This window comes from Diplotaxodon limnothrissa, linkage group LG15 (genome assembly GCF_057381915.1).
Source record: "Diplotaxodon limnothrissa isolate DT_005_m linkage group LG15, D_limnothrissa_male_GT1.1, whole genome shotgun sequence".
NCBI classification, from domain to species: Eukaryota; Metazoa; Chordata; class Actinopteri; order Cichliformes; family Cichlidae; genus Diplotaxodon; species Diplotaxodon limnothrissa.
In genome coordinates this window covers 33,033,562-33,061,370 of record NC_140610.1, presented here as the reverse complement: position 1 = coordinate 33,061,370, position 27,809 = coordinate 33,033,562, and the positions used below count along the sequence as shown (strand labels likewise).

General features: G+C 40.2%; 1 protein-coding gene across 3 annotated transcripts in view; it reads right to left on the bottom strand.

Annotated features, from left to right (window-relative positions):
• Nucleotides 1-27,809, bottom strand: part of epha7 (eph receptor A7) — an 85,949-nt gene that overhangs the window by 34,228 nt on the left and 23,912 nt on the right. For all 3 annotated transcript variants that reach the window (XM_085372233.1, XM_085372231.1, XM_085372232.1), the window contains exon 5: nt 22,590-22,925. In XM_085372233.1, the coding sequence (XP_085228359.1) occupies nt 22,590-22,925 (336 nt within the window). The remainder of the gene's footprint in view (nt 1-22,589; nt 22,926-27,809) is intronic.

Sequence of the window (27,809 nt, the reverse complement as noted above, 5' to 3'; positions counted from 1 at the left end):
GTGAACAGTAATTTCCTCCTCTGCCTCACAGAAATCAGGTCATGTTTAGAAAGCCATAACGATTAGCTGGAAAGAAAGAAAACGGCAGTGTGACTCAGAGAACACTGACATGGAACATAAACTAAATGTGTACTGCAGCTTGATTGTGCCAAAACCATGTATTTACCACAGGCATAAAACTGTGCTGCTTGATTTCAAATCCTTAGCCGCTCACATGAGAATCACAGGGACCGGTCGTTTGTAATAACTGTCCCCGGCTGCCAAATACGAATGTTTGTTGACTTATTTTGGCAATTGCAATTATCGTGACATTACACAACAGGCTCGCATGTGTGTGCTGGATGTAATGTGACGTAACGTGAGGTGGCGAGGAGTGTTAGGATGCAAACGAACACTCAAGATACGCAGGCTTGTTTCTCGGAGGATGCTGGAAAGACACGACACAGTCAAAAACAGAAGGAAACGCTCAGAGTTTTGTTTCCATCTGAAACCACTTAATCAGTACAAATCCCCAGGAACTGCCTGGCTGCGTGATGTAGAGCCTGATATTCTCATTCTTAATTGTTGAATTTCCTGAGATCAGCAGAATTCATTGCCCAGACAGCCTGATGAAGTCATGAAAATATGCCACGCTTGTCTAAATCCCTTTTTGCTGGTAAGCTGTGTTATAATGATGCTATCTAACTCCAGCCCAGTACATGGACTGTCAGTGAGAATATACGGTAAAACAAACAGGCACAGGCCAGATGAGAAATGAAAGCACTGGTACTCGTTATAATGTACAAGCTTGGCTTTGCTTTTCCGCTGCCTCGCTGACCTTTCTGCTACAAGCGGCTGGAAGGCATGTCTTTTCAAATACATGACCAGGCTAAACAGAAATCCACGTTAGCATACGCAGTATTTTTATAATTTATCTTAATGAAACAAAGGCTGCTGAGGGAAAAAGACAGCGTGGTGAATCTGGATGCTTACTGGAGCTGCTAAGCAGCCAAACGGCCTTCCACCTCTTTGCCTTGCTTAAATGTCAAAGCACAGCCTGAGGGCCCTGCGCTCCAATCTGAAAGCCTGATTGGACATCTGAGCTCCACAGGAATTGATAAGTGAGATAAATTACAAAAAAAAGTGGTGCTGTGGACTGATGGCACTCACCGGGTCAGAATCCTGAGGCTGTGCTATTATTTTGAGGTTGCAACCCCTATAGTCACTTATCAGTGGTTTCACACAGAGGCAGCTGCTCCTAACGCTGCTTTCATTTCCTTATCATCTACAAATAAACCAAATGTTTGGCATCCAGAATGAGAAATATTAAAATTTCAAATTAGACCCACAGCTGCTGTTTTGCAAAATGGGGGGGACATATGATCGCTCAGGGCTGGCACCATAAACATAAGATAAGATAACCTTTATTAGTCCCACACGTGGGAAATTTGTTTTGTCACAGCAGCAAAACATCCATCTATTATAGAAATACATCTGTCATTAGGAAAATGATCATATTAATCAGTGCTCATGTGCTCTTTAATCACAGTCTTGGACAGGCACCATCTGAGGGAAATCACATCCAAGGCCCCTCCAGCCACCTCTGTAATTTTTATATGGCGCTCTCTCACCCTACACACTGCTGATTGCCAGTGGAGCTAGTCCAGGTCTGCAGTTCCTCAAGACACCACACAATTAAATTAGCATGCAGCGCAATAGAAGTGAAAATGATCCTGCTCCCCTGTTATGGACAGCGATGGAGGGTGTATGTGTGCTCCCCTGGTGCAAGAACCTTAAGTTCAGCACTCCACGAGATGAAGTGACAGATGCATATTTTATGTCTGGGTATTTCAGCACTGGACTTCTGTTTGGATATTTCATTTTGCAAGAGTACAGAAAAACAATGTGCCACACAGCAAGTGGAACAAATCTACATGAGTGCTAATGCATGTCATTCAAAGGGGATCACCTTCATTGTGAGAAAAAAACCCAAAAAACAACCAGGACAAATAGAAAAAATAGGCAAATCCTAAATTCTTTAACTCCACCAACGCCTCAGCTCAAGCTCTGCAATCAAGCTTATACAAATGTCTCATATTTTCTTTGAATATCTCAATGATACCATATATTACAGTGTGGATATAAAGGGAATGTGTCTGCACATTTCCATTTAATTGAATGTTTTTTTGTTGTCAACCAAGTAACTATGACATATCTAGCTTTGAGACTTATCTTTCTAAATTATTAAGTGTTGTTCAGTAAACATGAAATATTGATGCTTTTAGTTTACATTTTCAGGCTTTTTGCTCTTAATTTAAAAGGCAGGAGCACGACAGGCATCAAGTCCTCATCTGGGATCAGCTGCTCATCCCACACTGTCCCAAATGTGACTATGCGCACCCCTCCCAAAAATCTAACCACTGGTTCCAGCTTTGAAAAAGATGAAACTGCCATTGCTCACCCAATCCACAAAGCAGAGAGAGAGAGGTGAAGCAATACGAGGAGAAACGGTAATGCAAAGCCAAGCTGGACTGCCCATAGATGTTTTGTTAAAGACAGTGTTAAAGGGTATCAAAGTACAGTAACTGCCAAGTCGCCAATGATGGTGCGAAGTGAAGTACGACAAGCACTGCTGTTGTCAGGTCTTGCTGATAAGCTAAGGTTTGTATTGCAAGGAGAGAAAATAATAATAGTAGTAGTAATAATAATAGTAAATGGTTGAATATTTCAGTACAGATTGGAAAAACACAAAAACAGAGCTTTAGGTTCTTAAAACAACACAAACTATGTAAAAGCTGCGGAGCTCTGCAGCTTATTTCTCAGTTCTTTTTTCATGTGAAGGTGAAAATAGGGCTTAGATTATTTGATAGATACTGATGTATACATATATGATCAATATGTTGGAGATGATCTGAATTTCCGGTTCTTATGTATATATGACTCCCAGGTCTACAAGCTGTTCCTTCTCGTTTTTGGGCTCCACCCTCCCTCCCTTTTTGCAATTCTTACACTTCTTCCCTTTTCATTACTACATGGGGATCTGCCAGGCCCAGGACCCGGCGCCAATCCCCTCCGAGGCCTTCCCCAAACCGCAGCTCAATTCATGCTTAAGGCATTCGCCTTTATCTGTCAAACCTAAAACGAGGATGTGAGCCCAGCTAGTGAGTACACATATACATATTGATCCATATATGCAACCCTCCAAAGTATGTATTCCATTTCACACACTGTGCTCACAAGGATATGGAATATATTTGAATTAGCCAGTCAATGTGGAGCAGAATTATTGAAAAGCCTTGAGGGTAAAAAAAAAAAGTAGATCCTAAATGATAACAAATTAGTAGAAACTGACATTTCTAACGATGCAGTGACTCCTGATGCCCGTGTCACTGACGTCTCTATTTTAGAACTACCTTGTGTCTGAAGTTATTTCTGCATAGATGCCACATTTAATATGCCAGTAGGTGCATTTAATGTTAACGTAATCCAGTCTACATCTGCCGTGTCTGTGTAGCGCCATCTAATTCTGTGTGAGCAACCAGACACTGGATGCTGGCAACAACCTTACGTGGAAAATGCAGAACTCATTTGCCTGCACACGCAGTTTCAGTCAAGCAAGTGCATCTAAAGGAAACCGAGTGGTGCAAAGCCTGCATAAATGCACCTGGTGATAAAGGGATAAGACTGGAACACCCAACCGAGTCAGCAGCAGCCCTGTAATCAAGGGGACGGCCTGATGCTGGCAGCTACACTCATGATGAGTAACCCCCGGGCCAGACACTCTACACAGGCCTCCAGCCAGACAGCATGTGGGAGAAAGAAAAAAATAAGATTGCACAAAGGCCTACTTAGCAGTTGACTACAGTTTTAGGGACTGGCTTTTTGTGTCTGTCATCGGGATGAGCTGTTCTATCACTCAACTGTCTGCTATGAGCTCACTTGATGTCTTCTTTATGCTCAGACAAAAACCAAATGACAGGATGTTAAGGGAACCAGACGGCAGCGCACGAATCCTTACAGCTGGGCGTGTCACTTTGTGCTCAACAAAAATGCATGCCAAGTATATTTGTCCAGAAAGAGTCATTTCTGAACCAATTGCTCATGTGCAACAGCGCACAGAACGAGCTGATCTTTTCAATGGCTGACCTCCTGAGCAACTTTTCTTTTACATTTTATGTTATCTTATGAAAACGGCCAATTCATTATGATTGATGACTTCTAAGAACAGAGACAGACACTATATGTGGGTGTGTTTTCATGCTTTTAAAGCAATTTAAAAGTTTGTTTTAATCAAATTTATAACTGTGATTTATCATCAAGTGTCATGTTAAAGCCATTCATGCTACTAAAAGGTTGCAAAGTCTAAGAAGAGCTGAATATTCCCAGACTGCCCTCTACCCTGAACATTCGAACAGCTTTCAACCAAAACTGCGCTGAGTGATCGGCTGCTTGTGGAAACAAAGCCAGCTCTCAGGTTGCCCAGCTGAACTGGGCACAGATCTGCCCCCAGCTTCTCTGTCTTTGCCTTTCAAAGGCATGGACACTGTCCTTTGTCCCATCTACATCAGCCTTATGTGCAGGAGAGACTGCTTATGCAAAGGGGCCCCAGCTATTTTGATAAATTGCAAGCCATACTATATCAAAATCCTTACAGGCAAATTTTGTGATACTGTAGTCCTTTTGATGAGACCATGCACCTTTATAAAAACTGAGAAAGACCCTAACCAATGAATGTATAACCAGTCAAGTGTGTTTTAAAGATGTGTTTTATTTGTGTTCTTTACCAAGGATAAAATTTAAAAAGCTTTTTTAATCCCATAGGATTATTGCTACTACATATGAGCAATGTTTCACAACACTAACAAGCTCGCATTAAGTAGCTGCATATCGCGCTTGCTCTAGTCCCACAAACTGTGACAGATCAACATCATGACCTTGGGGTGGGAGGGGAAACCGAGGAGACTTCACGCTTATTAGAGCAGCACAACTGATCAAATTTTAATCGCAATCATGATTTTGGCTTCTCATAATAAACGAACACGATCAACCAATACTGAAAACGTGTGCTTCGCCAATGGAATGAAAAGCAAAAGTAAATCAAGTGCTCCCTAAATCACTGCCTTGCATCCCTCAGTGTGAAGTTTACTTAATGTAGTCTGAACCACACAAAGATTATTTATATGAATTGTCCACCATCAATTCAGACATCCATAAAAGTAATCCTGTACAGGACACAGATATGTCTGATAACGACGGTGAACAGAAGTGGGAAGTCCAAATAGTTTGTTACTGTACCTAAGTGGAATTTTCAGCTATCTGTACTTGAGTATGTACTAGTGCTGTCAGCGTTAATCTCGTTAAAATGACGTTAATACCATAACCTTATTAACACGGCAAATCTCCGTTAGCGAGTTAACGCGGAACGCCTGTGCAAGGGGCTGCACAGCGCTAACGCATTAATGAGCTCATATCTATATATATATACACAAATACACAAATACACAAATATATATATATATATATAACATTACATTACAAACTGGCAATGAGACTGTAAACAAAAAAGCAAACCGTTTACTTAGAAAAATTTCTTGTTTCATGTCAAGTTTCATAAATGTGGATCTAGAAGTCATGTCCAACTCTAATACAGTTTATGGTCAGTGAATATGGGGGTTAAGGGGGGACATATTAGAACAAATTCCATTTCCCCATTTATTTCTTTTCAGGACACTTCAAGTGGCTTGTCTCTAGGAAAATTTGTGTTCCGGTAGTTCCATGGCTTATTTTCTTATTCAAACAGAATACAGTGGTCTAGTATGCACCTTACCAAATAACTGTTTCACTATTCCGCAATGGAATAGGCAGTGGATGCCAGTCTCCCCAGCCACAAAAGAATACAAGAATCTTTCAGTCACTTTTCAGTTGCGGTCGTGACTCTTACGTTGTCTTGACTTTCTTTCCATCTGTGCACAAAACCTGCAGCTGACAACAAAAAAGTTCTCACAAGCTCTCAGTGAGCTGTCAAAAAGTCTGGGAAGTGAAGTTAACTACTAGTCTGAGCCATGTCCAAAAAACCAAAAAGTGGTGAATATTTTCTAATGTCAAAATTTAGAAATCAGTTTTTTTTTCAGTCATTATCTGTTTAATGATATGGTTTCAGCAGACTAAAACTCTTGTGCATGGAAGTATGAGTAAGTATTGTGCGAGCAAAGCTCCATTCTTCAACAGCCTGAGCCCTGGCTTCCCATCATTTTAATGATGTCATTATTGCAAGATAATTAGCCTTGAAAATGTATCTTGGGAAACAATCTCATAGTTTGTACTTTCTCCTTCAAGCAAAGTCTCCCTGTTTGCTGCCAACTGTATATTGGACTTGATAATGACTCTCTTCTTCTTTGGATGGTTACAGAAATTTAATTCACAATTTCCACCACAATTTCTCAGTGAGGGTAATACAAATAACAGACAATCTAATGGGATGTCAGAGATCATCAGTGAAGCTGGGAAGAAAATAACAGTGATATTGAAAAGGATTTCAAAACACTACGATGAGCTAAGCAACATAATGCTCCCAGTGCACTCAAGGTGGCACCTCATGGCATTAAGCAATCCAGCGAGGTAGTTTTTCCAACAGCTCTATTAGCTGTATAATGTTTTCTCAATTTGGCTGTTCCGTGGCTTTGTGGTAAGCTCAGCTGCTTAAGACGATAGAAGCAGGGAATGGCCACATAAAAACTGAGAGCAGACAAATTGCTCTCCCTACTGGGTGGAGAAGTCTGCGTGGAAAGCACTGTACCTCCTTGAAGTCGGCGCACTGATTAAGGTTTGAAGATTGGCCAGACACAAAGAAAAAAAAGAGCTCAGTCTGCACCCTAACTGCTTTCTTTCTTTTGCTGGTAATCTTATTTCTGTTTTAGTTGAAAGGGAGAAAAGAAACAGGTACAGGGTAAAGAGATGCTGTCAGAGCAGATCTATGCACAAAAGAAAAAGAAAGGTATTTCTTAATCTGTCCCCGCAGTAAAAAAAAAAAAAAAGTGCGCCGGTCACATAAATATCTCAGCCTCCACATGGAAATAATCAGCAGTCAATTCCATGAACGCACTGTGTTGTCTCTCAAAATGCCTGGCCTAATACAACTCCTATTAGTCACACAGAGACAATTAAAGAAGCTGGCCCAGCTTTGTAATCTGCCTGAATTGCCTTAATCCTTCACTATTAAACTCAAGAATAAATGGTGAGATCATTTATATCTATATGGGGCGGCTGAGCCGTGCCGTAGCTTAGTGGAGACGTGTGGATTCAAACTCAGAAAGCAGCAGCAGGGGGCGGTGGGGGTGGTGGGAGTGGGGGTGCGGCATGCTTGCTGTTTGTGATGCAGATTCCCTGCTAGAGAAGGACCACCGGCAGTGTAGAGCGCAAACACGCAGACAACACGCCACAGCTCATACAGTATGCCGTTTTATCCCGTGGCCTTGTACTATAAGTCGTACATCAGCCAGCCGATGTGATGGAAGGAGGTTTAGTGTTTTAGCGAACTGCAGAGATGCCAATCTGCCTCAGCCTGCATTAACAAAGTTATGAGAGGGCTGAGTGAATCTTGCTGTAAATTTAGATGGGCCATCGGTGCTCAGAATGGAATCTGTACAAAATGAATCTATCATTTCCTGGTCAAATTCATAAGCCTCCATTCTTTCTTTGACCAACTGAAATAATACGTTTAACAATTTTGGACAGTTTAACTGAGACAACGTCTGACATGTGACACGTACTGCACATCTTGATAAATGATAAGTCGTTTAAATTAGACCCAATCCTCTGTTTTTGGTCCATTCAAGGCCATTATCACTTAAAACCCATCAGCTGCCAAGCCTGTATGATTTAGAGAGAAACCAAAAACCTTTTTATGGAAAAACTGTCAATACTTTTTTGATGTCAGTTCAGTTGCTTATTGTATGCATGTATAAAAGTTCTATTTAAACTATATTTTCACCCTAAAATGTTATGAATTTCATTACACTAAACCTCACTCACCCTATACCCTAATCCTTAATATACCTTAACCTAGGACCTGGCGTCCACATATGTGGACATCACATTTTGGGTTATTTAGACCAAAACACTCAATTTTGCTCTACAAGGGCCTGATAGTCACTTACGAGGATATTATAGAAACTAAAATTAGGTTAAAAAAAAACCCCTCCTAATTCTTTGTTTTTACATTTATCAGGCCCCAATCAGCCCAAATATCAAAAAGAAATTAAAAATGCATGCTGTGGAAGAGTTCGGGCCTTAGGAGGTTAAAATACTTTCCCCAAAGTATTTAACATTAAGCCCAATAATAATAATACTAATAATAATACTTGGCAGCAAACTTAGGAACAAAAGTGTCAAGAGAAAAAAAAAGTTTTTAACATGACACTTACACAATCAGAGTTAATAGCTGTGAATACACAAAGCCATACTGTCTTTAGGGCAGTTTCTCTCTTAACAAAGCCCAGAGAAGATAATAGGTCCATGTGAAATTGGGCCAAAGCAGCTTAAAGTCACACAGGAAAGCAAGTGGCAGAGGCCCTGCAAATTGAGAGATGAAGCCTGACATGTTGATTAAGGCCAGCAAGGTGTCACATCATTGTCAGCTTTTGTGTATCGGCTGCTGGATTTGCCATTACTGTAATTGGTGATTTCTGTGTGATAGGGAGGCCAGGGAGACGAGGCTTAAGACTTAGTGGGAGGGTCTGGTAAGAGTTTGCTTTTCAGGGTGCCGAGCTTCTCCCAGACCCCCAACCCAATTACTCCTGGGACAATGCGAGACTGCAAAGGCTTTTGCCTCTTTGTCTCAGACATCCGGCATGTTTACTTAGGGATCCTCCACCCACGCTGTCCACAGTTAATTGGAGAGTTAATGAGTTATTCCAAAATAGATGCCATCGCGTTCATACAATAAAAAGCGAGCCACCTTTAGCTAGCTTAAGGTGGCCAAAAAAAACTGTGTTAGCAGTGTTGGGAATAAGTCTTCCCCTACAGCAGCACACAATGCGTGTACTCGCTCGGTACGTGGGGTGCTTGCACTTGTCTACAGTGGCTGTCAGATGCTGTACACTTTCAGAGCTTCCAGACTGAATTCATCTCATGTTATCAACAGCGATTTCATTTCAGCTAGAAAGCAGAGGATGTTATCTGTAATATGTCAGATTAACAACCCCATACAGCTGAAATACATCAACTCAATGCATTAAATCAGTGGATCTCACAAGCTCGATGTAATTTAATTTTGCAAAGCAGGCTAAATCAAATAATGCCATGACATTAATAAGCGAGTATCTCTCTTCTTAAGGAGTCGTTTTATAAAAGCCAAACCTGCTGAAAAAACAGGGGTCTCTGCAGGCCGTTAATTTCATCTCTCATCTAAATATCTTCTGCCAGTATACTGGTCTTAACACATTGTGACACGCTTTTTGGCAGCATCGAGTTACCAGCGTGATAGGGAGATGATTTGGGAGGAATTTACAAATTTAATTAGCTCAGTCTCTGAGGATACAGGCTCTTCGAACTTTCATTTAGATGTAATCTTTCTTCTGAGAATACACTTCAGCACACAGTTGTCACAGAAGAAGAGCTCTTCTCTGTCTTTACTACCCGATGACAAGAAATAGAACGTGGCTTCTCACTTCCTGAGAGTGTAAATGCAACATAAAGAAAGCTTTCTGCCAGGCGGGCTGTCGAGGCATGTGTGCATTGTTGAAAGGGTGTATTTTAACCCAATGCATCTTCAAAACCCCTAAACAAGTGGATGTTGGAGTGTGAATGTAACTTAAATAAGATAAAACAATAAAAAGGAAATGTTACAGAATACGTTTCGTGATGATATTCAACATTTATGGTTTGTGGAGAGCGTGCTAACAGAATGGGCAACACTCTTCATTTTTCACAGACAGTTGTTGTTTCACCAAAAACTTCAGTTAATTGGCAAAAAAAAGACAAGAAAAAAAACAGAGTGTTGCATGATTAAAACACATGGCTTTCTAATATACATTTATCAGTGATTTTCTTTATTTTGCTCTTCTGTACAACAAAAAAGCCAAATACATTCAGTTTACTATGAAATCAAAAGAAAATAGCAGATGATTGCATTTTGCAGATTTAGAGAAAAGGACTTGACGACAATGAATCCATTTTTCAATTTATTGCCTAATTATTTTCTGTCGATTGACTAATCTGTTCATTAACTAATAACTGCAGCTCTACTGTGTTCTACAAGTGCTAAGAAATTGGCCTAATTAGAGTGTATTGGGCTCACTTGACAGTAATTATTTGCTTCAGAGGGTGTAGTGAACCAAGAAAAAGTCTGCCACACTGAATGTCTTGCACTGACGAATGCTTACACCGTTCCACCCCTAAATAAATCTTCATTAAAAGATAAATATACTTCTGAAGGTTTAGCATGGTTAAAAACAGGCCTGGCTGCCCTCGTCCCTTTTTATTTAGTGCTCTATTTTTCTTATCCTTAAAAATAAATAACCAACCATACAATTACACAAGAAAATGCTTCAGTAATCTCAAACATAAACCCTAAAAACCAAATTATGATCAACAAAAGGTGCGCGGGGGGTTTCTAGACTCGTCGTTCAATTTTATGGGAAGAAATCCAAGAACAGCAGAAACTAGAATCTATTTCTACACTCATTATAGCCTTAATAGATCATTAAACTACACACCAAATTAAGTGTGGTGGGAAGATAGGAATACATTAAATGAGGTAAAAGTAAAAAAGCAGGTTAAAGAAAAGAGCCAATAAGTATTACAAATGGCAAAGATGTAGCCCTGGGAAAATGTCCAAATGTATTATAAGCAAATATTCTGCCTAAACACCTGCCCGTGTGCTGTTTCTCTGAAGGTGACTGATCTGTTTCAATCTCTGAAATCACAAGGTTGAATGAGCAATTATTTTCTCCCAGCACTATGACTTCTGTCTCAGGCAGAGCCAAAGACTTCTCACAAAGTCTTTGTCTCAGCTGTCCAAGGAAGTAGGAAATCATCTGAGTCAAAGGCACTGGGAAGCTCTTGGACACAACATCCCTCTTGCCCTCGCTTACTTCCCATAGCCCAGATGTGAAGCCCAAGCATCCTTTCAAATCCTCAGCTGCCATAATCTTTTTTCCTGTTGTTTTATATAAATAATTAAAAGCAGCCTGCCAGATGGCTGTCACACACTTCCTCTGCTTTGATAACAAAAAGGTTTTGGTACAGCTCTGGTTTAAAGGCGTACGACCGCAGACAAGGAAGCTAGCAGGTGTGCAGGTCCACAACTTTTTTGGTCGGGGCCTGAAAGAATTCGAGACGACAGCTTCGGAGGGTTGAAAGGTTGCCTGTAATTGCCGGCAGCTTGTTTGAGCGAAGGCAAATGGACTTTTCGGAATTTTCCCCCTCTTCCTTTCTAAAAGGCAAAGTGGTCTGACACAAACTCATTATGATTTCCAAGTGTGATGATCTGAATAAAAGGGGAGGGGGGTGAAGCAGGGGTTGAAGACATAATTAGTTTTCCTCACTGCAGGAGACAGTATGCTGATGAGACAATGAAAGACGGAAAAAAGCCGAGCTGTCAGTCTCCCACCATTCTTTTTTATCTCACAAAGCACCAGTGAGCAATGCTCACAGACCCCCCAAAAAAGTCCTCACACACCCACCCTGCAACCACAATGCATGACTGTGTTACACAATGCCGACCTCTGCCAGCACTGCAACCGCAAACTATTTCATAGACTTTATGAAAGAAGGAAAAACAAGCATGTTGAAGGGAGTCAACACAAATATAAATGCATCTCAAAATAATATCAACTGATTCTACAAAGGTTATGTTTATTCATTCCTACTTACAGACCCAAACGAGTGCTCCACTATTTATTCCTATCCTATTGTCTCTTTCATTGTTTCAGTGACATATTATTCTTCAGCTATTCACATAACATTTATTTTTAACATATTCCAAAATGTTTCCGAATGCTCTATAGCTGGATTATTACTGTAACGCCATACTTTGAAAATAAATGTAAAAATATGCTCAAGTGGATTCTCTATTATTGTTATGGAACCCAAAACACTGACATTTACAGAGGTTCTTGTTTCTCTGCCACAGCTGTGATGCCTACAGGTGATAAATAACTCTGTTCAAAGTAAGCCAGACAAACGACAAACTGCATGCTTTGTTCAGCAACACATCTTGGTAATAAATATATCACTCTTCAGGTGTTAAATGTGCCATCTTCTTCTGCCAGCCTTTATAGTAGGGGGATAATGTACAGTAGAGAATCAAAAGAATGAGATAAAAGGTTGTAAACACTCAAAAAATCTAAAAAAACCTAAAAAAACAAAAACCCACACACAACCCCCCCTCCCTTATGATCAAAGTTTAGCTGTTGATGAAAGATTCCTGCTGTGTGTTTGTCCAGTAAGGAGAATTCTCTGCTATGGGCACCTACGGCATGCAATCCCACTTGGCTTTTATTACCCTTGGAAGTCCTTTTAACTCCTTCGGCAGGAAATGAAACACTCAAATGGCTCTATCGCAAAGTGCCGAAGCCATTTGCAGCCAGTGCTGTGACATTCCTGAGCATGTGTTCCATATAAAGAGAGGCTCGAGGAGTCACAGGTGCACGCTGACTGGGTGTGTGTGATAGGTTTGTGCACTTCAGCAAGAATACATATGAGAGAACAGACAGAGTGCAAGCAAGTGAGTAGATAAAGAAAGACAAAGAGGGAAAGTTGGGAAGTTACCGAGGCATTACGGCAACCCACGGGCACTAAACAGAGGGCAGCTGCATTCCACAGTCAAAGCAGGCTGCCTTCACTGGCTGATCAGCACTCGAAAACACAGACGCTTTAAATATAGAAACTCCAGTTCACATTTTTAAAACTGGTTGGCTGCACCATTGCCAGTAACCAATCAAATTCTTTCCTGATTACTTGATGAACTGTTTAGTCTGTAAAGCCTCAATCATAGGTTGATTCAGCCTAGAGTGAGCTACAAATTGATTGCTGCATGCGGCCGTGGGGTAAACACTGAAGATATGCTTCACTATAAAATCAAAGAGAAGGAAAGCAGTGAATCAACACGTCTTCCAGAACTAGGCTTTGCTCAAATGTTTAATATGTTATCAGAATTAATTTAAAATATTGTTAGAACTGTAATGTTAGAACTTGCAGTATCTGTAACTTTCTATAAAAAATAATGCACACAGCAACCGGCCAGCGCTGCAACCGCAGCCAGCATTGTCTGAAAGTGAATTTCCATGAATTTCCCATCTCTTTTCTTTAATTCCGATGTGTCAGCATCTCAGATTTGAAACCACATTAAAGCAGCTAAATCTCATCACAATAAAGGAAATAACAGTAACACGTGGTAGCAATACAACTCTTTAATAAGAGAGGAAAAACAATAATGGTCGTAAAAAATGAAAACATCTAACAAAGACCGACGTTTTAAGACAGATTATGAATATCAGGTGTGTTGCTCCACCACAGGAAAAGGCTTTTTTTGTCAGCCTGAACACTGTGCTCTGGGTGCTTCATAGCTCTGCTAAATATGTATAGTCTCATCACAGCTCTTTTGTTCTCAGGTCACACTGTTATTTGTCCCACGCCTCATCTGCTGCACCAGACTGACTGCCTTAATTAGTAGCACTCACTGAGAGACATTAATAAGTGTCCAACAAACCTGTGATGGAATATATTAGAGTTCCATTTTTGTCGACAGTGACATTTCTCATCAGCTGCCCCTCAGGTCTGTAATTTCACAGAGAGAATACTCTGCTCGTGATCTGTCACCACAGAGGTGGAGGTGGCACAGACAGGGCCGAGGTGACTTAATCTGGAAAATTCAGGCTGAAACATATTTCTGTTGCTCTTATATAAGCTTAAAGAAGCCTTATTTAGATAAGGCTTCTTTAAGCTTGTTTAAATGAATTACTTACTTTACACTTTAATGAAGCATTATATTAAAAATCAGTTTTCTTATGCATCCCCAAAAAAGGTGAACTGGATATTGTCATCCTCACAGCCTTAACAGTAACATAGTCCCCCATAAATTCAGAGTTTTCTAAGGCTACTTCCAGTGATGGTACGACCGGTCTGTACAATCTCTCAGTATGGCTGCTATCACTCCCATGTACCATGTACTTTCATTTGATAAAAATGCCCGGCAAACACTGAATTCAACAAGAAATCATAGCTTCCATGTCATATGCCAAATCTGCCTCTTCCCTGGAATAAATATATATAAACAGATAGTTTTCCCACAAATAAGGTAATATTATCAACTTCCTTTATCAACTAATTGTTTGCAATTAAAATACCAAAAACGTCGCATCTCACATGCAAAAACAAAGCCAAAGAATCTTTCTTTTCCCATGAGAAGATTAGATTTGCTTGACATAAAGACAGAGCTACTGACACAGCGACCATAACAATCTGAGCCTTGCTGACACTTTGAATACTTTGCCTCAATTATCCACAGCAAGAGAGCAGATTAACCGTTAAAGACACTTCAAGAGAATATTCTGCGACTTGGATTCACAACCTTTAACTTTGGGGCCTGTCATTTGGCCAGCCCGTCGCCAGAATATAAATGTGCAGCCGAGTCTAGTCAAACACGTCCACGTCCAAACTTCCTGCTTTATGCAGCCAGATAAATCTTTGTTTGCACAAGAGTTTAAGATATCATAGACTACAGAAGCAAAAACGTAATGCTCCCTAAATATTGATAAGTGCGAGTGTACAGAAAGTTGTTTAGTGGCCAAGAAAGACCTGTCAAATGTTTCAGCGGATAAATGAGAGCAGCCGCCATCTGTGAGAAGAAAAGAAGTGATTCAAGAAAGGTGAGGGTCTAACTGAAAGTCGTGGAAGGTAAACGCAGATAGACTGCCAAAAAATAAACACAAAAACATTGCCTCAATCTCTTTCTGGTGCCTTGCATAGCCCTGAATAATTTAAGGTGTTTCTGTGTCTGCTCCAGGGGAAAGGACCCTATAGGATGAAAATGAATGTGAATCAGCACTCCAGCTAAACCTAAAACATCAGAATTTTCAGGATGAAGTCATTGCTCTCCCTGCAAATGTACCAAATTAATAATGCTGCATTCAAAAGTAGACAGAAAAGCAGACAGAGCATGTATGGAAACAAAATCGATAGAAAGTAATAACATTTCAAAGAAAAACATACTGAAATTTCCTTTCTGTATAGAAAGGAAATTTCAGTATGTTTTTCTTTGAAATGTTATTATAACAGAGAATGTAGAAAATGATAGGACATTAGCCAGGAATAGAAGCGGACACCTAGAACTTATATTTAAGTTCTAGTCACTCCCCAAAATTCAGCGTTTCTCTAAAATTCACTAATGTTCCCCAAGGAATAAAGCCTCTCTATTTCAGACTCTCTGTGACCTTTCCTCTAATGATGCTGTCAAACCAAAACATCCACTTTAACTGGGAAGACTTTTTCTAACTCGGGGTAAAGTTTTGACAAAAAAGCATTAAAAGACAACCACTGCATGCCAGGCCTCACCTCCAATAATCTGAGACCCATGAGCCAGCTGTTATAGAGAGATTTCTATATATTCAGCTGATTCCTTGTTTTAGCCTTGCTCTCAATGCATTACATTTCCTGAGTCCACCATTGCTTTAAATGCCTGGGTACCACCAATAGAAGAAAAACATTGCAGGAACTACTTTTGGCTGCGCAAGAATCTATATTTGGTGATTAAGTGGATACTTAAAGCTGTGTGAGACATAGTCCATATCGAGTGCAATTTGTGCATTCGAGGTAATGTAGAAAGATGCTGCCATGATTTGGTTTTATTCGTTTTAGACAAAAGTGAAATTCTGTCACACACAGAAGGAAGATTTAGGAGACTTGTTAAAAGGGTATATTCATTGTTGGGAGTTTTCACGCAATTTGTTGACGGATCCTGAATACCAACATAAAATTGAATCGGCTCACTAAATCCGTTGTGACTGTGGCCAGTTCTTTCCTGCAGCCCTGCATGGATGTGTCTGTTTGTGTCCTTTCCAAGGTGGCGAAACAGCCAGTTGCTCTGACAGGCCGCCTGCTCCGAAAGAAAGAACTGTCCAACGCTTCCGATAGGGACCAAGTGAAGGGGAAAGAGGCGACGCCAGCTTCTGTGAGGGAGGGCTCATTCAAGCACAGCAGATTCGGGGGGGATTTAGGGAGCTCGTCTGCCAGCAATAAAAGGCTGAAACAGGATACTCGGTGAGATTAATTACCTAGATAGGCCACGATAATGCCATTTAAAATGGGAAAGTAATTAAAGTGCACCTTCCATGAAAATTATTCATTGCTGACGGATTGGGTGACAGACAAATCAGGAGGCATTTACAGAAAAGCTACAGGTTAAGTGCTCTGAGCTGCTGCATTGAGACCACCGCAGTTTTATTGCAGCTGTTGAATCTTAGTGCTTTGCCTGGCTCTCATCAAATTACTGCAAGCATGTTGGATGCTGGGGGGCGGGGGCAGGGGCCGTGTTTAAAAAGAATGGGTTCCCAGGTAACGTAAAACCGGGGACAAATGCTACAAAGGGGGATCCGCTTAACTAGAAAATTACACTGGCTGGCACTGGTCAGTGGGGACTCCTCAGAATCAATCAATCCTTCTGTTTAAGGCCACCACGGCAGATTAGAACACAAAAAGGGATAAATCAATGCTCTTATTGTTCCCCAAGTGTTACTTTCACAAATGCGCTGAACAATATCCTTTTAGTGATGATTGAATGCATATAAAATGGACATATAGGTTACCATTGAGTATCGATTCCTTGCACACGAAGCATCCCTCGTAGCTGTAAACAATTATCAAACCATGTATAAAACAACGCTATCGTCCTTTCTAAACTGCTGGAGGACAGTGAATCAGAAAACGGCCAAACTAAATGGGAATATTTGCTTCTCACGCAGTGCAAAGGCACAAAGCCTTTTCAGATCAAAGTAAAATGCTCTGCTTACATTCTTATGTGCCTCTTTGCAATTCTTCTTCTTTTTCCTTTTGTGCTGAGAGACTGTACTAAAGGAAATAGCCTGTTGTTCTCTCTGAATGTTTAAGTAGGTTTGTACATGAGGGGGACTATAACATCATCCTACATTCACACAGTGTTGCACAACAAATGAACCGAAGAATGGCTAAAAATAAACAGAAGATAACCCAGCTTCTCGTGTAATGAGAAAAGTGTGATTGTTGTAAAAGTTAAGAGTCAGTCTCATCCGATGTCTTGCAATGATGATCATAATATTCTAGGGATTTAAAGTCAATCTCAAAGTTCCTTTAAGGCATTCAAGCAACAACAACAGCAATAATAATAATAATAATAATAATTATTATTATTATTATTGATTACAAAACAGAAAAATAAGCACAGTTAAAACAAATTAAAAACAATGAGTCAAGCATGGCGAGCGGAAAGTCAAAATCCTCAGTGTCACAAAGCCTTCAGTCCCTTCACCCTGCTATATCACTGTGGCAACCCATGCTTAATGCACAGCCGAACCAGGCCAGGCTCCGAGCCACAGCCCCAAAAAGTGTCATCCACCCATCAATTCTTCCACTTACTGGAGCAAATCCCATGCATTGTGCCCAGCTGCAAAGCTATAACAGTGCAAATTGTGCACTGCACAGTCACTAGAATTCACATTTAGTTTGTATTTAGTTCGTAATGCAGAAAACACCCAGATGTTTTCATGCTTCGTCCCAATGCTGCCAGAACTACAGTCACTAGAGCACAGAGCAGAAATCCCATCACCTGCACCTCATTACAGGCCATTTTTGACATGGAATTAGTAGCATTGCTTAGTACACCAATTCGTAAGTATCGGTTTTTATTCATTGAGAAAACATAAAGTCTGATAATCAATGTGAAACATTCTGAGTGGTCTTCTTTTATCTTTATCTGGACAGTTGGCAGAAAGAGTAATCGGGACCCCAAGGGATGCCTCGTTTTGTTGAACTCTTTCAGTTAAAGTTGTATGCAACATAAGATTTCAAGCATCCAGTTCAATTTGATTTAAACTGAATTTTAATATCTTTTATAAAATGCTAATTCTTAGCAGTTGCTTCCAGAGGTGTGTACTACAAAGCAGGACTTTGGTTTATTCAGGTAAATACAAAGTTAAAGTTAACCCTAATAAAAATTAAGTGCTATTATTTACAAGCCTGTGCTTGCTTTTCCCATCTAAAGATGAGGACAAAATTATGAATCCCCATATGAAATATTAAGTGTTTTTTTTTTTAACATAGCTTTTTGAAACACACATTTTTCAGAAGGCATACACACAATAGCAGAATTTTTTCCGAAAGAAAATATTATTAGCCCCCCTAATAAGCTGACCTTTGTACTGAGCTGTAGAACAAAACACTGCTGTATAATGATGTGATTCAACTTTAGCGGTTTACCTTGAAGGGACTGCATCCGAGCTGACTGACCTGGAGCAGCATATAGCTGTGTCTGAAGTAAAATAGGATTATCTTACTACTTCCATCTCATTCTGTATACAATACTGGCGCACATTTTTTGAATTACAAGCACACTTGTTGCCAAATGCAGTAATCTGATTGGTTATATCTGTTAATTTATATTAATATTTATATTTATATTTATAACAAGGTGCAATAATAATTAATGTGCAATAATAACAGTGTGCAATACACATACACTTATTCTTCTTTTTTATACTAAGTTAATATACTGTGTTGTGTTGTTTGTTACGTTGTGATGTGTCATATCGTGTCGTGTTGTGTTATATGTAGTGCCGACGTAGGACAGTTTTTCCAATTTCATTGTACTACTGTACTATGTATGACTGTGCAATGACAATAAAGAGTTATCTTATCTTATCTTATCTTATCTTAATTCTACTGTCCAGTAAAATTACGAAGTTGGTGTAAATGGCTGCATTAAGAGCAGGGGAGTCCGAAAAAAATATTTTCAATTTTCTGTAAAGGCCTTAACAGTCAGGCTTTAAAAACTGTCCAGGTCTTTGGCTGACTGATAAGCTAGAGTAAAAGATTGCAGCCACTCCTCATCCTCAACCTGTGATTCAGGGATTTTGACAGAATGACTTGAAGGTGTTGATTCATTTAAACTAATGCATTAATACTGCTGGGACCTGGTTTCTGTAAGCATTGGGCCCCGTATATAGAAAAGGTAAACTGTTACTTTGCTTTCTGTGCAGTTTACTTCAAAGTAAAGACATTCTGTTGTTAAGGAGGTATGCTAAAAACAAAACCCTTCTAAATCTGCATTAATACCAAATACTTATGTCTAAATAAAATGTTATCAAGCATCAAAATAACATGTCTTAATCATTATGTTTGTCTGTATCTGCACCAGATATTTGAAATGTCTCTTATTAGATGGCATTAAAGGATTTCTAGGTAAACTCATGGCAGTCAAGATTACAGCATTAAGTAGCATTCCCTGTTCCCTGCTATGAATAAACCTGTGAATAGTTTAGAGCACTATTGTAACAGCTTCTGTATGAGGGTAACAGGCTTTGTGCTGCTGGCAAGCATTCGACATTAAAATCAATTTCCACGGGCTCTTCCTTCCACTCCATAGTGTTTATACAAGTAACTGATTGCACCTAAACCCCATTACACTGGTCTTGTGCTGAACAGGTGTACACATCATGTACACACAAACGCAGGTCCTGCAGCCGTTCCCATAACCAATTTTCGATCCTATTTCTGTGCCCCTCTCTACTGTGGATTTTTCTAGCTCAGACATGCGAACACCTCGCTTGAATAAATATTAATGGTAATTCTATGAACAGGGCCAACTTACAAGTGGCTGGTAGAACAAAAGGCCTTGTTTATAAGTGTGCTCGAGGAAAGCTAAGGCACGAAGGACCTCTGCGGGCCTCTGAGGTTGGCTGTGCAGCACAGTCAGCTCACAATGGAGTGCTGATTGAATCACACTCTTAACTTTCAGCATAAAGCAGGCAGCAACGATAGCAAAAATCCTCAACTTGAAGAATTTCTATTGAAACTACAAAGACGGAGCTGAAGAAATCAAGCTTACTAACTTACAGCCTCTACTTAAACTCATTTAAGACAAATCTGAGAGGCAATTAGGTTTCTGGGAACAATAAGCAGTCAGAATCTTATGTAGCTCCAGCCTTGCTCCAGACACTTCCTTTGGTATAATTACGGGAGGTGTGAATTCCTCATCAGATGGATCACCATCTGTATTCACAGACTCGTTCATTTCCCCAGTCCCTAGCTACGAGTCTATGTGCTTGCTGATTATCATTTAGCAGAAGGCAATGGGAGGGATGGAGAGAGGGCCGTTTCCTTTTCAAGGTTCTTTCACTGATATGGTCCTTCTCTAAAGTTTAGTCGACTCTGAATGATGATTCAGACTCTAATGACTCTAATATCGCAGTGATTCTCTAATAAGTGGCCATGTCTGCTTGCCAGTTATTTTAAGAAGTTCTGAAATCTTAAGCATTCCCCAATAGTCCAGAGAGCAGTGGAACTGCGAGTCTGGCAAAAAGGAGCTAACATCTGCTGAAGAGTGTAAATGAGAACGTTCACATCTATATAAGGCCTCCCAGTTAAAGCAAGTGCTGACAGGATGGGCTTAAACTAATGCAAGTTTTGACCCTCTTTCTATTAAACCAAGCAAAAATAGAGCTTCCATTAAACATCCCAGAGACAATAAATCTCATAGAGGATCTAATTTCTACATGAACTTTACTCATGTCCTTAATTAATACTGATTAAGAGAATAAATACTATTTTCTTACCCCAATCTTCACAAAATGGCCAGACAAGAGTTAAATAGTTGGGTTTCAATGGTAAAATGAAGTCACGTGACACAAACAAACTTCAGTCTCAGTCATTCTATCACTCTGGCACACTTGTTGAAAAAAAAAGTCATCTGGGGTTAGATAAATGTTGGACAAATACTGACTTCTTATTAAATACATCACTCAGTTATGCTGTGAATGAAAAAAAAAAACATATTAAACCAGTGCTGATTTTTCCTCTGCACACTTAATTTATTCTTTTCAGTGCAGTCTTCTGTAATTCCAGCCTTCATATTAAAGGTATTATTCTGTCCTGCTGTCCTACCATTGAACAGATGGAGAGGGTCGTCTTGCCATGAAGAACTGCTAACCCTGAATGAATTTGATTAGTCTGGGTTTCAAAGAAGACTTTTAGTATTGCGTCATGGCTGAAATAAAATTTCAGAGACTTTTCCAAACCCAAGCCATAAAACAAAGGCAAAAAAAGCATTTAATATTGAAACATCAAGGAATTAACCAACAAAAGTCGATTCATATAGCCCAAATGCTGTGTTTATAGAGTTAAGGCATGTTAAATGCTGCTACTTACTCAAAATTATGAACATGACAACATCTTGGCAAAGAACACTGCTCTTTTTCACAATAGCTAATGGCCTAATATTCCACCAGGTTAACTGAGTAATTGTGTGTTGTCAACATGCCACGTATAATTACGGGCAAGTCCAAAGGAGCATGTGATTATCCTCCTCCTGGTGTCCTTGTGTCCTTGGCCATTCAACACCCTGGCACATTCTAGCTTAGGTCTCTTTGACAAACCTGGGCACATGCGTTCAGCTGATCACCTCTGTCACTAGAGCTTGTATACGAGAAAAGATTCTGCTTTTGATAGCAGACAACAGCAGGCAGGCATTTACAAAGAGAGAAGTGATAAATATGCAGCATTCCTAACGACTAAAATGATGGTGATTTAAAAGCAGCAGGTGTAGTTATCCAGAGAAAGACGTTATATTGGCAGCTAAAGCATCAACACTGTCTTTGCAGTCTTATTTTTTTATTACTACAGTCTTTTGGGCCAACTGTGTTTCACGGATGCTCGAGCATGAAAGAGGAATCTTGTTGAGTGGATCCATAAAAATAATGAATAAAAAAGGCTTAAGAGTTTGTCACTACAAAACACAGCATTTTAATTACGGCTGATTCCCTTGAGAATGAGCTGCAAAGACACGACTAGCTCTTTAGGTACCGCTGGGAGACAGCATCCTTGCTAAGCTAATAGCGTTTGCCACTGTAGTGCTGATATACACATTAAATTAATCTTGGTAATATGCATACTGAAAAATATTATGGATTATATCAGACTGGGACCATTAATGTTAATGGGGAATCATTAACGTAGTTAGCATTTGAGAGGTTTTCAGAATTAATACTGTCAATCGTCACGGTACTAATGTCAAATGCACTCTTAGTAGGAGCAAAGGCTGAGCTCCGTGCTAGTGGAAGACAAACACTTTTAACTTGAGTTTAAAAGAAATTGTTTCCACATTTTGGGAAAATAATCAGACCATTTGTAAAACAAAGATTTTTCAGAGTTTCTACTTGTTATTGTGTGTGTCAACAGACTATAAACAAACAGGATACAATATTTAAGCGTTAGGTGCTTGATGAGTGTATCTTTAAATAAAGGAAACACTACAAATTTTTTTCCACAGCATTTCCATAAAATTTTAACCAATTAAAACTCACAGTTCAAAGTTGTTTAAATGCAAGACAGCATTATTAAAAATAAATAATAAAATTCTTTACCTGCTTGGCCAGTAGCAATGCTAACTGCAGCAAACAGCCTCTGCGTGCGGCTGAGGTCAGACACCCCGTTGACAGCCTCCACCTCAAAAGTGTAGTTGGCGTGAGCGAGCAGATCCACAGCGGTCACGTAAGTGTCCACTAATCCTGACTGCGCGGGAGAGTATCCCACATTTAGCCCACACGGAACACACTCCTCGGGTTCCCAGCTGCAGCGGCGACATATAACCCTGTAGGTGACGTCGTTGCGACCGCCGGTGTCAGCCGGTGGGCTCCACTCCAGGCTAACTGTGGTCTGGTTGATGTTGTAGACCAGGTTCTGTGGTGCAGAGGGAGGTCCTGTCAGAGGTGGACGCCAAGAAAGCAAGTGAGTGCCAAGGAAAGTGACAGTCAAGCATTTGTACTCGCTGGATATGTACTTTAATTGTTCTCTGAAAAAATAGCTAATAGAGGACGGCCAGCTCCAGCCCCAGATCCAAACACTGACACTCAATTATAATAAGACTCAGATCTAGAAAAAGTCATTCAGGTATAATGAAAGGAAGTGAAGGTCAGGTCAGTGAGAATCCAAGCAGCAGACGATCGTTTGACAGATTTCTATGTCTTCCTTTTTTCCTTACTACACCGGCAGCAGCGCACACCTACTTCACTTTTATTTCATTATTTCATTAGCATTGTTGACTCTGTGAAGTGGCAAGTCCAATCCTGATCAATCCAAATAGATCAGGATATATTACAGCACTGGGTTTTTCTTGGGTTTGTTTGCTTGTTGTTTATTTTGTGGGATTGTGAGGGGGTTTCAAGTCTCCTCTTCCTTTTGTGTTCTCCAGCAATCAAATAAAAATGGCAATATCAGAAGTTCAAACTATCAGTGTTTTATCTCAGAATATTCAGGAGAATATGCATTTTAAGTGCCAACGATTTTGTGACTGCGCTTTAACCAGTTCTGTTTAAATAACTGCTAGCAAATCTGATTATAATTAATCAAGGTATTCACCACTTTCCATTGTTAAAAGCTACAAACATTCTGAAGTTGCCAATGTGTTCACAATGAACAAATTGTCCTATTTTAAATTTGAATCAACCTAAAGTCGTATAGCTGCATTAGCTGTATTAGCTGTAAAACACACATTCATAGCTGGTGATTTGTCCCTGTTAATGCTTTGATTACACAATGATTGTTGGTGACAGCATAAACCTGCTGCTGACATGATTGATGATTGATGCATGGTTTACTCCTCAGACTCAGCAGCAAATCAGAAGCCGTGGAGCCAATATCCCAGCCGCAGACAGTGGCTTTCCAGGGTTTCCTTTGAAAAACTATATCACATAGACAGCAGCACAATAAAACGTAGTGGCTTTCAAGAAGCCTGACTCACCCACAACGTTTATTAACGAGATTTAAACCTGGATTATTACCACCCTGTAACTGTCGCATACCAATCAAATTGATATACTAGAATAACGACTACCTCTGCAGCACTCACAGACCATTTCCCCATAAATATTAACATAACAAGCGAAAAGATTAGCTCATCTTGTAAAACAATGAATAACAAACGGCTGCTTTCATCCTCTCACATTCCAGACTATTGGGTTTTATGGCCCAGGTGCTGACATAAATAAATCCCCCCTGACATAGTAAAGATGATATAACTTGTATTCTTTGTTTATGAATGTTTTAGTGAACATCTTCATTCTGTGCTGTTTTCTTAGGTGACGCTTCGATTCATTCAATTTGTGACATTACCTAACAAAATGGATACGTTCAGTGCAAAACCTATGGACCATCACAAGATTCAAGCTTATTAAATCGGCACTGGGTTGTTTTTCTTTTTTCTACCCATTAGAATCAACAGCTCGACTGAAACGTCTATATTCATGATTACCAGGCGAGATAAGAACCAGGCTATGGGCTGGGAAGATGAAAGAGCCACCTGTGGCAGGTGAAGTGGAGAGGAGTGACTGCCAATAGTGCCACTCGACTTCAGCCTTGGCGCTGACACTCGACCCACACTCTCAATCTTCCTTGTGCACAAAAGGAGGGGGTGTGACTCACGCACGCACACCCCCTCACATGTGCATGCAAACACACTTCCCCAACCTTCCTCCAGACCAGTCCTCAGGGATCTTTTATTCTACCATGATAACATCTCATTTTGCTCGTGCCACTCTCTTTCAGGTCTCAGGTGAAAGTGATGATTTTTTCAGCAACAACAAGCAAAAGGAAATTAGATCAGACTCGCCCTGGATGTGTGTGACCTTTCTGTTTTGTCGTCTTGTTCAGATGCACACTACACTAAGAGCTTTGTCTTTCCCTTATAAACACCTTGCTATATTTCAAATCGAGTAGCAGTGACTAAAACTGTCCTTTCAATGGCTACATTCTGTAAATCTTTTGTAACAGCCAGCCTGTGCGGAGCTACGGAACCAAGCATGCCTTCTATGGGGAGACCCAGTGATAACTTCCTTTGGCTGGCCTGGAAACAGCTCTACTTCATCTGCCCTGCCGTCTCTTTGTTTCTCTGAGTGTACTCTGTCTGCACTCAGAAATACCAAACTCTTCTGGCCTCAGCTTCACCTGCAGCACAGAGCCCACCACTGTCAGCCTGTCTGCTCATCCTTACAGCTCAGGGGTTTGTCACTCTCCCTCTTCTTTTTACTCTTTTTTTCTGTCTCTCACTCCCCCACTCTGTCTTATCTTTTCATGTTCTCTCCTCTCACCCCTCCTCCCAGTCAAGTTTCATTTCACGGATTAGCCTGCCACAGCCCCCACAGCCTGAAATGTCTCAATCACTTGCTAGCTGCCCTCCAACTCTGACCAAGCAGCGGTGAGAGTGTTTGTGTAAGTGCGTGCATGTGTCTTGTTCTGTTGCTGGGTTTTTTTTCTGTTTTGGGAGGGTGGGGAGGGGGGTTCTACATAAATATGTACAAGCACACTTTAAATTTCCTCCTACAACATTTGCATGTCAACATGGCACAGATTTTAAAGCAGAAGTTGACATTTTATAGGATAAACAAAAGCCGCTCACTCTAAAAAGCTGTAAGAGGAAAAAGGCTTCGGTTGTGCAAATGCGTCTACAACAGCTATTAAACTACCATATAGAAAGCACAGGATAGTATTAGATGAATTTAGGTCATGTTTCATCTCCACTCGGAGAGAGTTGTAAGACCCAAGTAAATCTGGGCTTAGGAGAGAAGAATCTTCCGCTTATCAGCCTTGAGAGGTGCTCTGGGCTAACTTAACCCTCAACAGCTAATAGCACAGCCTATTACCTGGCTGTGCTCTAATTGGGGAGCTGAGGAGAGAGGAACGGCAGGGGTGAGTGGTATTCAAATCACCCATGAGGTATTCGTCACTCTACAAATGTGCGCTATGACCTTCTGACCTTCCATCTAATGATGCGGCTGCAGTAGAACCTGTTTGAGGGAAGACATGCTAAAGAGGAAAAGAGAAGAGGGTTTTTTGGGGCCTCCGACTTCCACTGCCAAGATTTCAATATTGGATTTGCTCCTTTTTGGCTCAAGTATCTGGAGAGTGTATGATGGCATGTCAACATGAATGACAAATGACTAAGTCTACGTTATAACAATTTATGTTTTGGTGTGTCTCAGATGTACAAATGCAGGGCTCGTGGATTTCACTGTTCAGTTGCTAAAAAGCTTGAACATTTTGTGAGACTACAATGGTGACAAACCTTTCTCTTAGATGTCCTTACACGTGGTAGCGTTTGAGAATATTATTTTATGGAAACAGGCTGTATTTACATAGCCTCCTCTAATTACAGCATGGACCCAAACACATACAGAGATTTACATTGAATTTACATGTGCAGGGCCAGGATGAGAAAAGTGAATAATGGCACGGAATTTAGACGTGCGTCTCGGTCCGAGTTATCGGTTCAGTGAAGTAGATCCAACTCCAATCCTACACATTTTTTTTTAAATCATCCTCTCTGTTCTAACGGCATTAAATGAAAAGTGTAGTTCATTATCTCTCACCTTTTGTTCTTTGAGTAATGACAAAATTGCACACATGACAATGAAGGGCATTTTACCAAAGCCCCATGCCACTAAATGCCTTTATGCCAGGTTTATATCAGGTAACAGCTCTTTCTCTGTCCCCTAGCAACTCTATTTAGAATGGATCCTCAGATGGAATCAACTTGTTGAGGTGTCACATTTAAGAGGAGTGGGTGGGGGGTAAGGGTGGGAGAAGGAAACGAGTCACAAATGCTCCTTTCAGTCCCTGCTTGCACCAGCACCGCTCACAGCTGTTGCATGATTGATGCCCAGTACTCTGACCTGTCAACAACTCCACTGTGTGCTATGCCTCTGGAGAAAAAGGCTCCTGATGGTCTTCCACACACACACACACACACACACACACACATATATGTATGTATGTATGTATGTATGTGTGTATATATATATATATATATATATATATATATATATATATATATATATATATATATATATATATATATATATATATATAATGTATATATATATATACACACACACGTATATGTATATTTGCATATGAATAGCGTGGACAAATATTCAACAAACAAAAGCATGTCTTTATACCACCCCCCTCTTAGCAAATACCACATGGGAAACAGTGTTTTTGAGGCTGTGTTTTTGGAACTTGTTCCCTCATCTTTATTCAACATGGATTTGGCTTTTCATGTCCCCATATTACATCTTTATCTCATTTCCTCTCAAATCCTCATAGACACATCCTTAATCTCTGTGTGCCAGAGATCCATCTCACTGTTTTACCAAGGCCTACAATACGATAGCTTATTATAAGCAAACTCTTATTATAAAAAAAAAAAATCTGTCAATCAAGCTATTTATTCAGGCAGTGCAAATTCATTTTCAATTACTATTCACTCGTGGTCTGGATAAGGCTTAAAAAAAGAAAATCATAGTGACTATTGGTCACAGTGACTTAATCCAACAATGAATGAGGAAATGCACGTACAAAGCTGTAAAAAAATTGTGCTGCGTAAATGAGGAGGAGGAAGTCAAAAATACATATTTACATATAATGGTATGGGGTCACTAAGTGTAGACCCAAAGTTAATGAAAATGAATAATGGAAAGTGTGCAATAGGCAACTTCAGTAATTACTTCGGTACTTGGCCAAGGTGATTGCCCAAATGGGAACAGCCAGAGGACACTCAAAAAAAGTAGGAACTTTCCCCTGTTCTG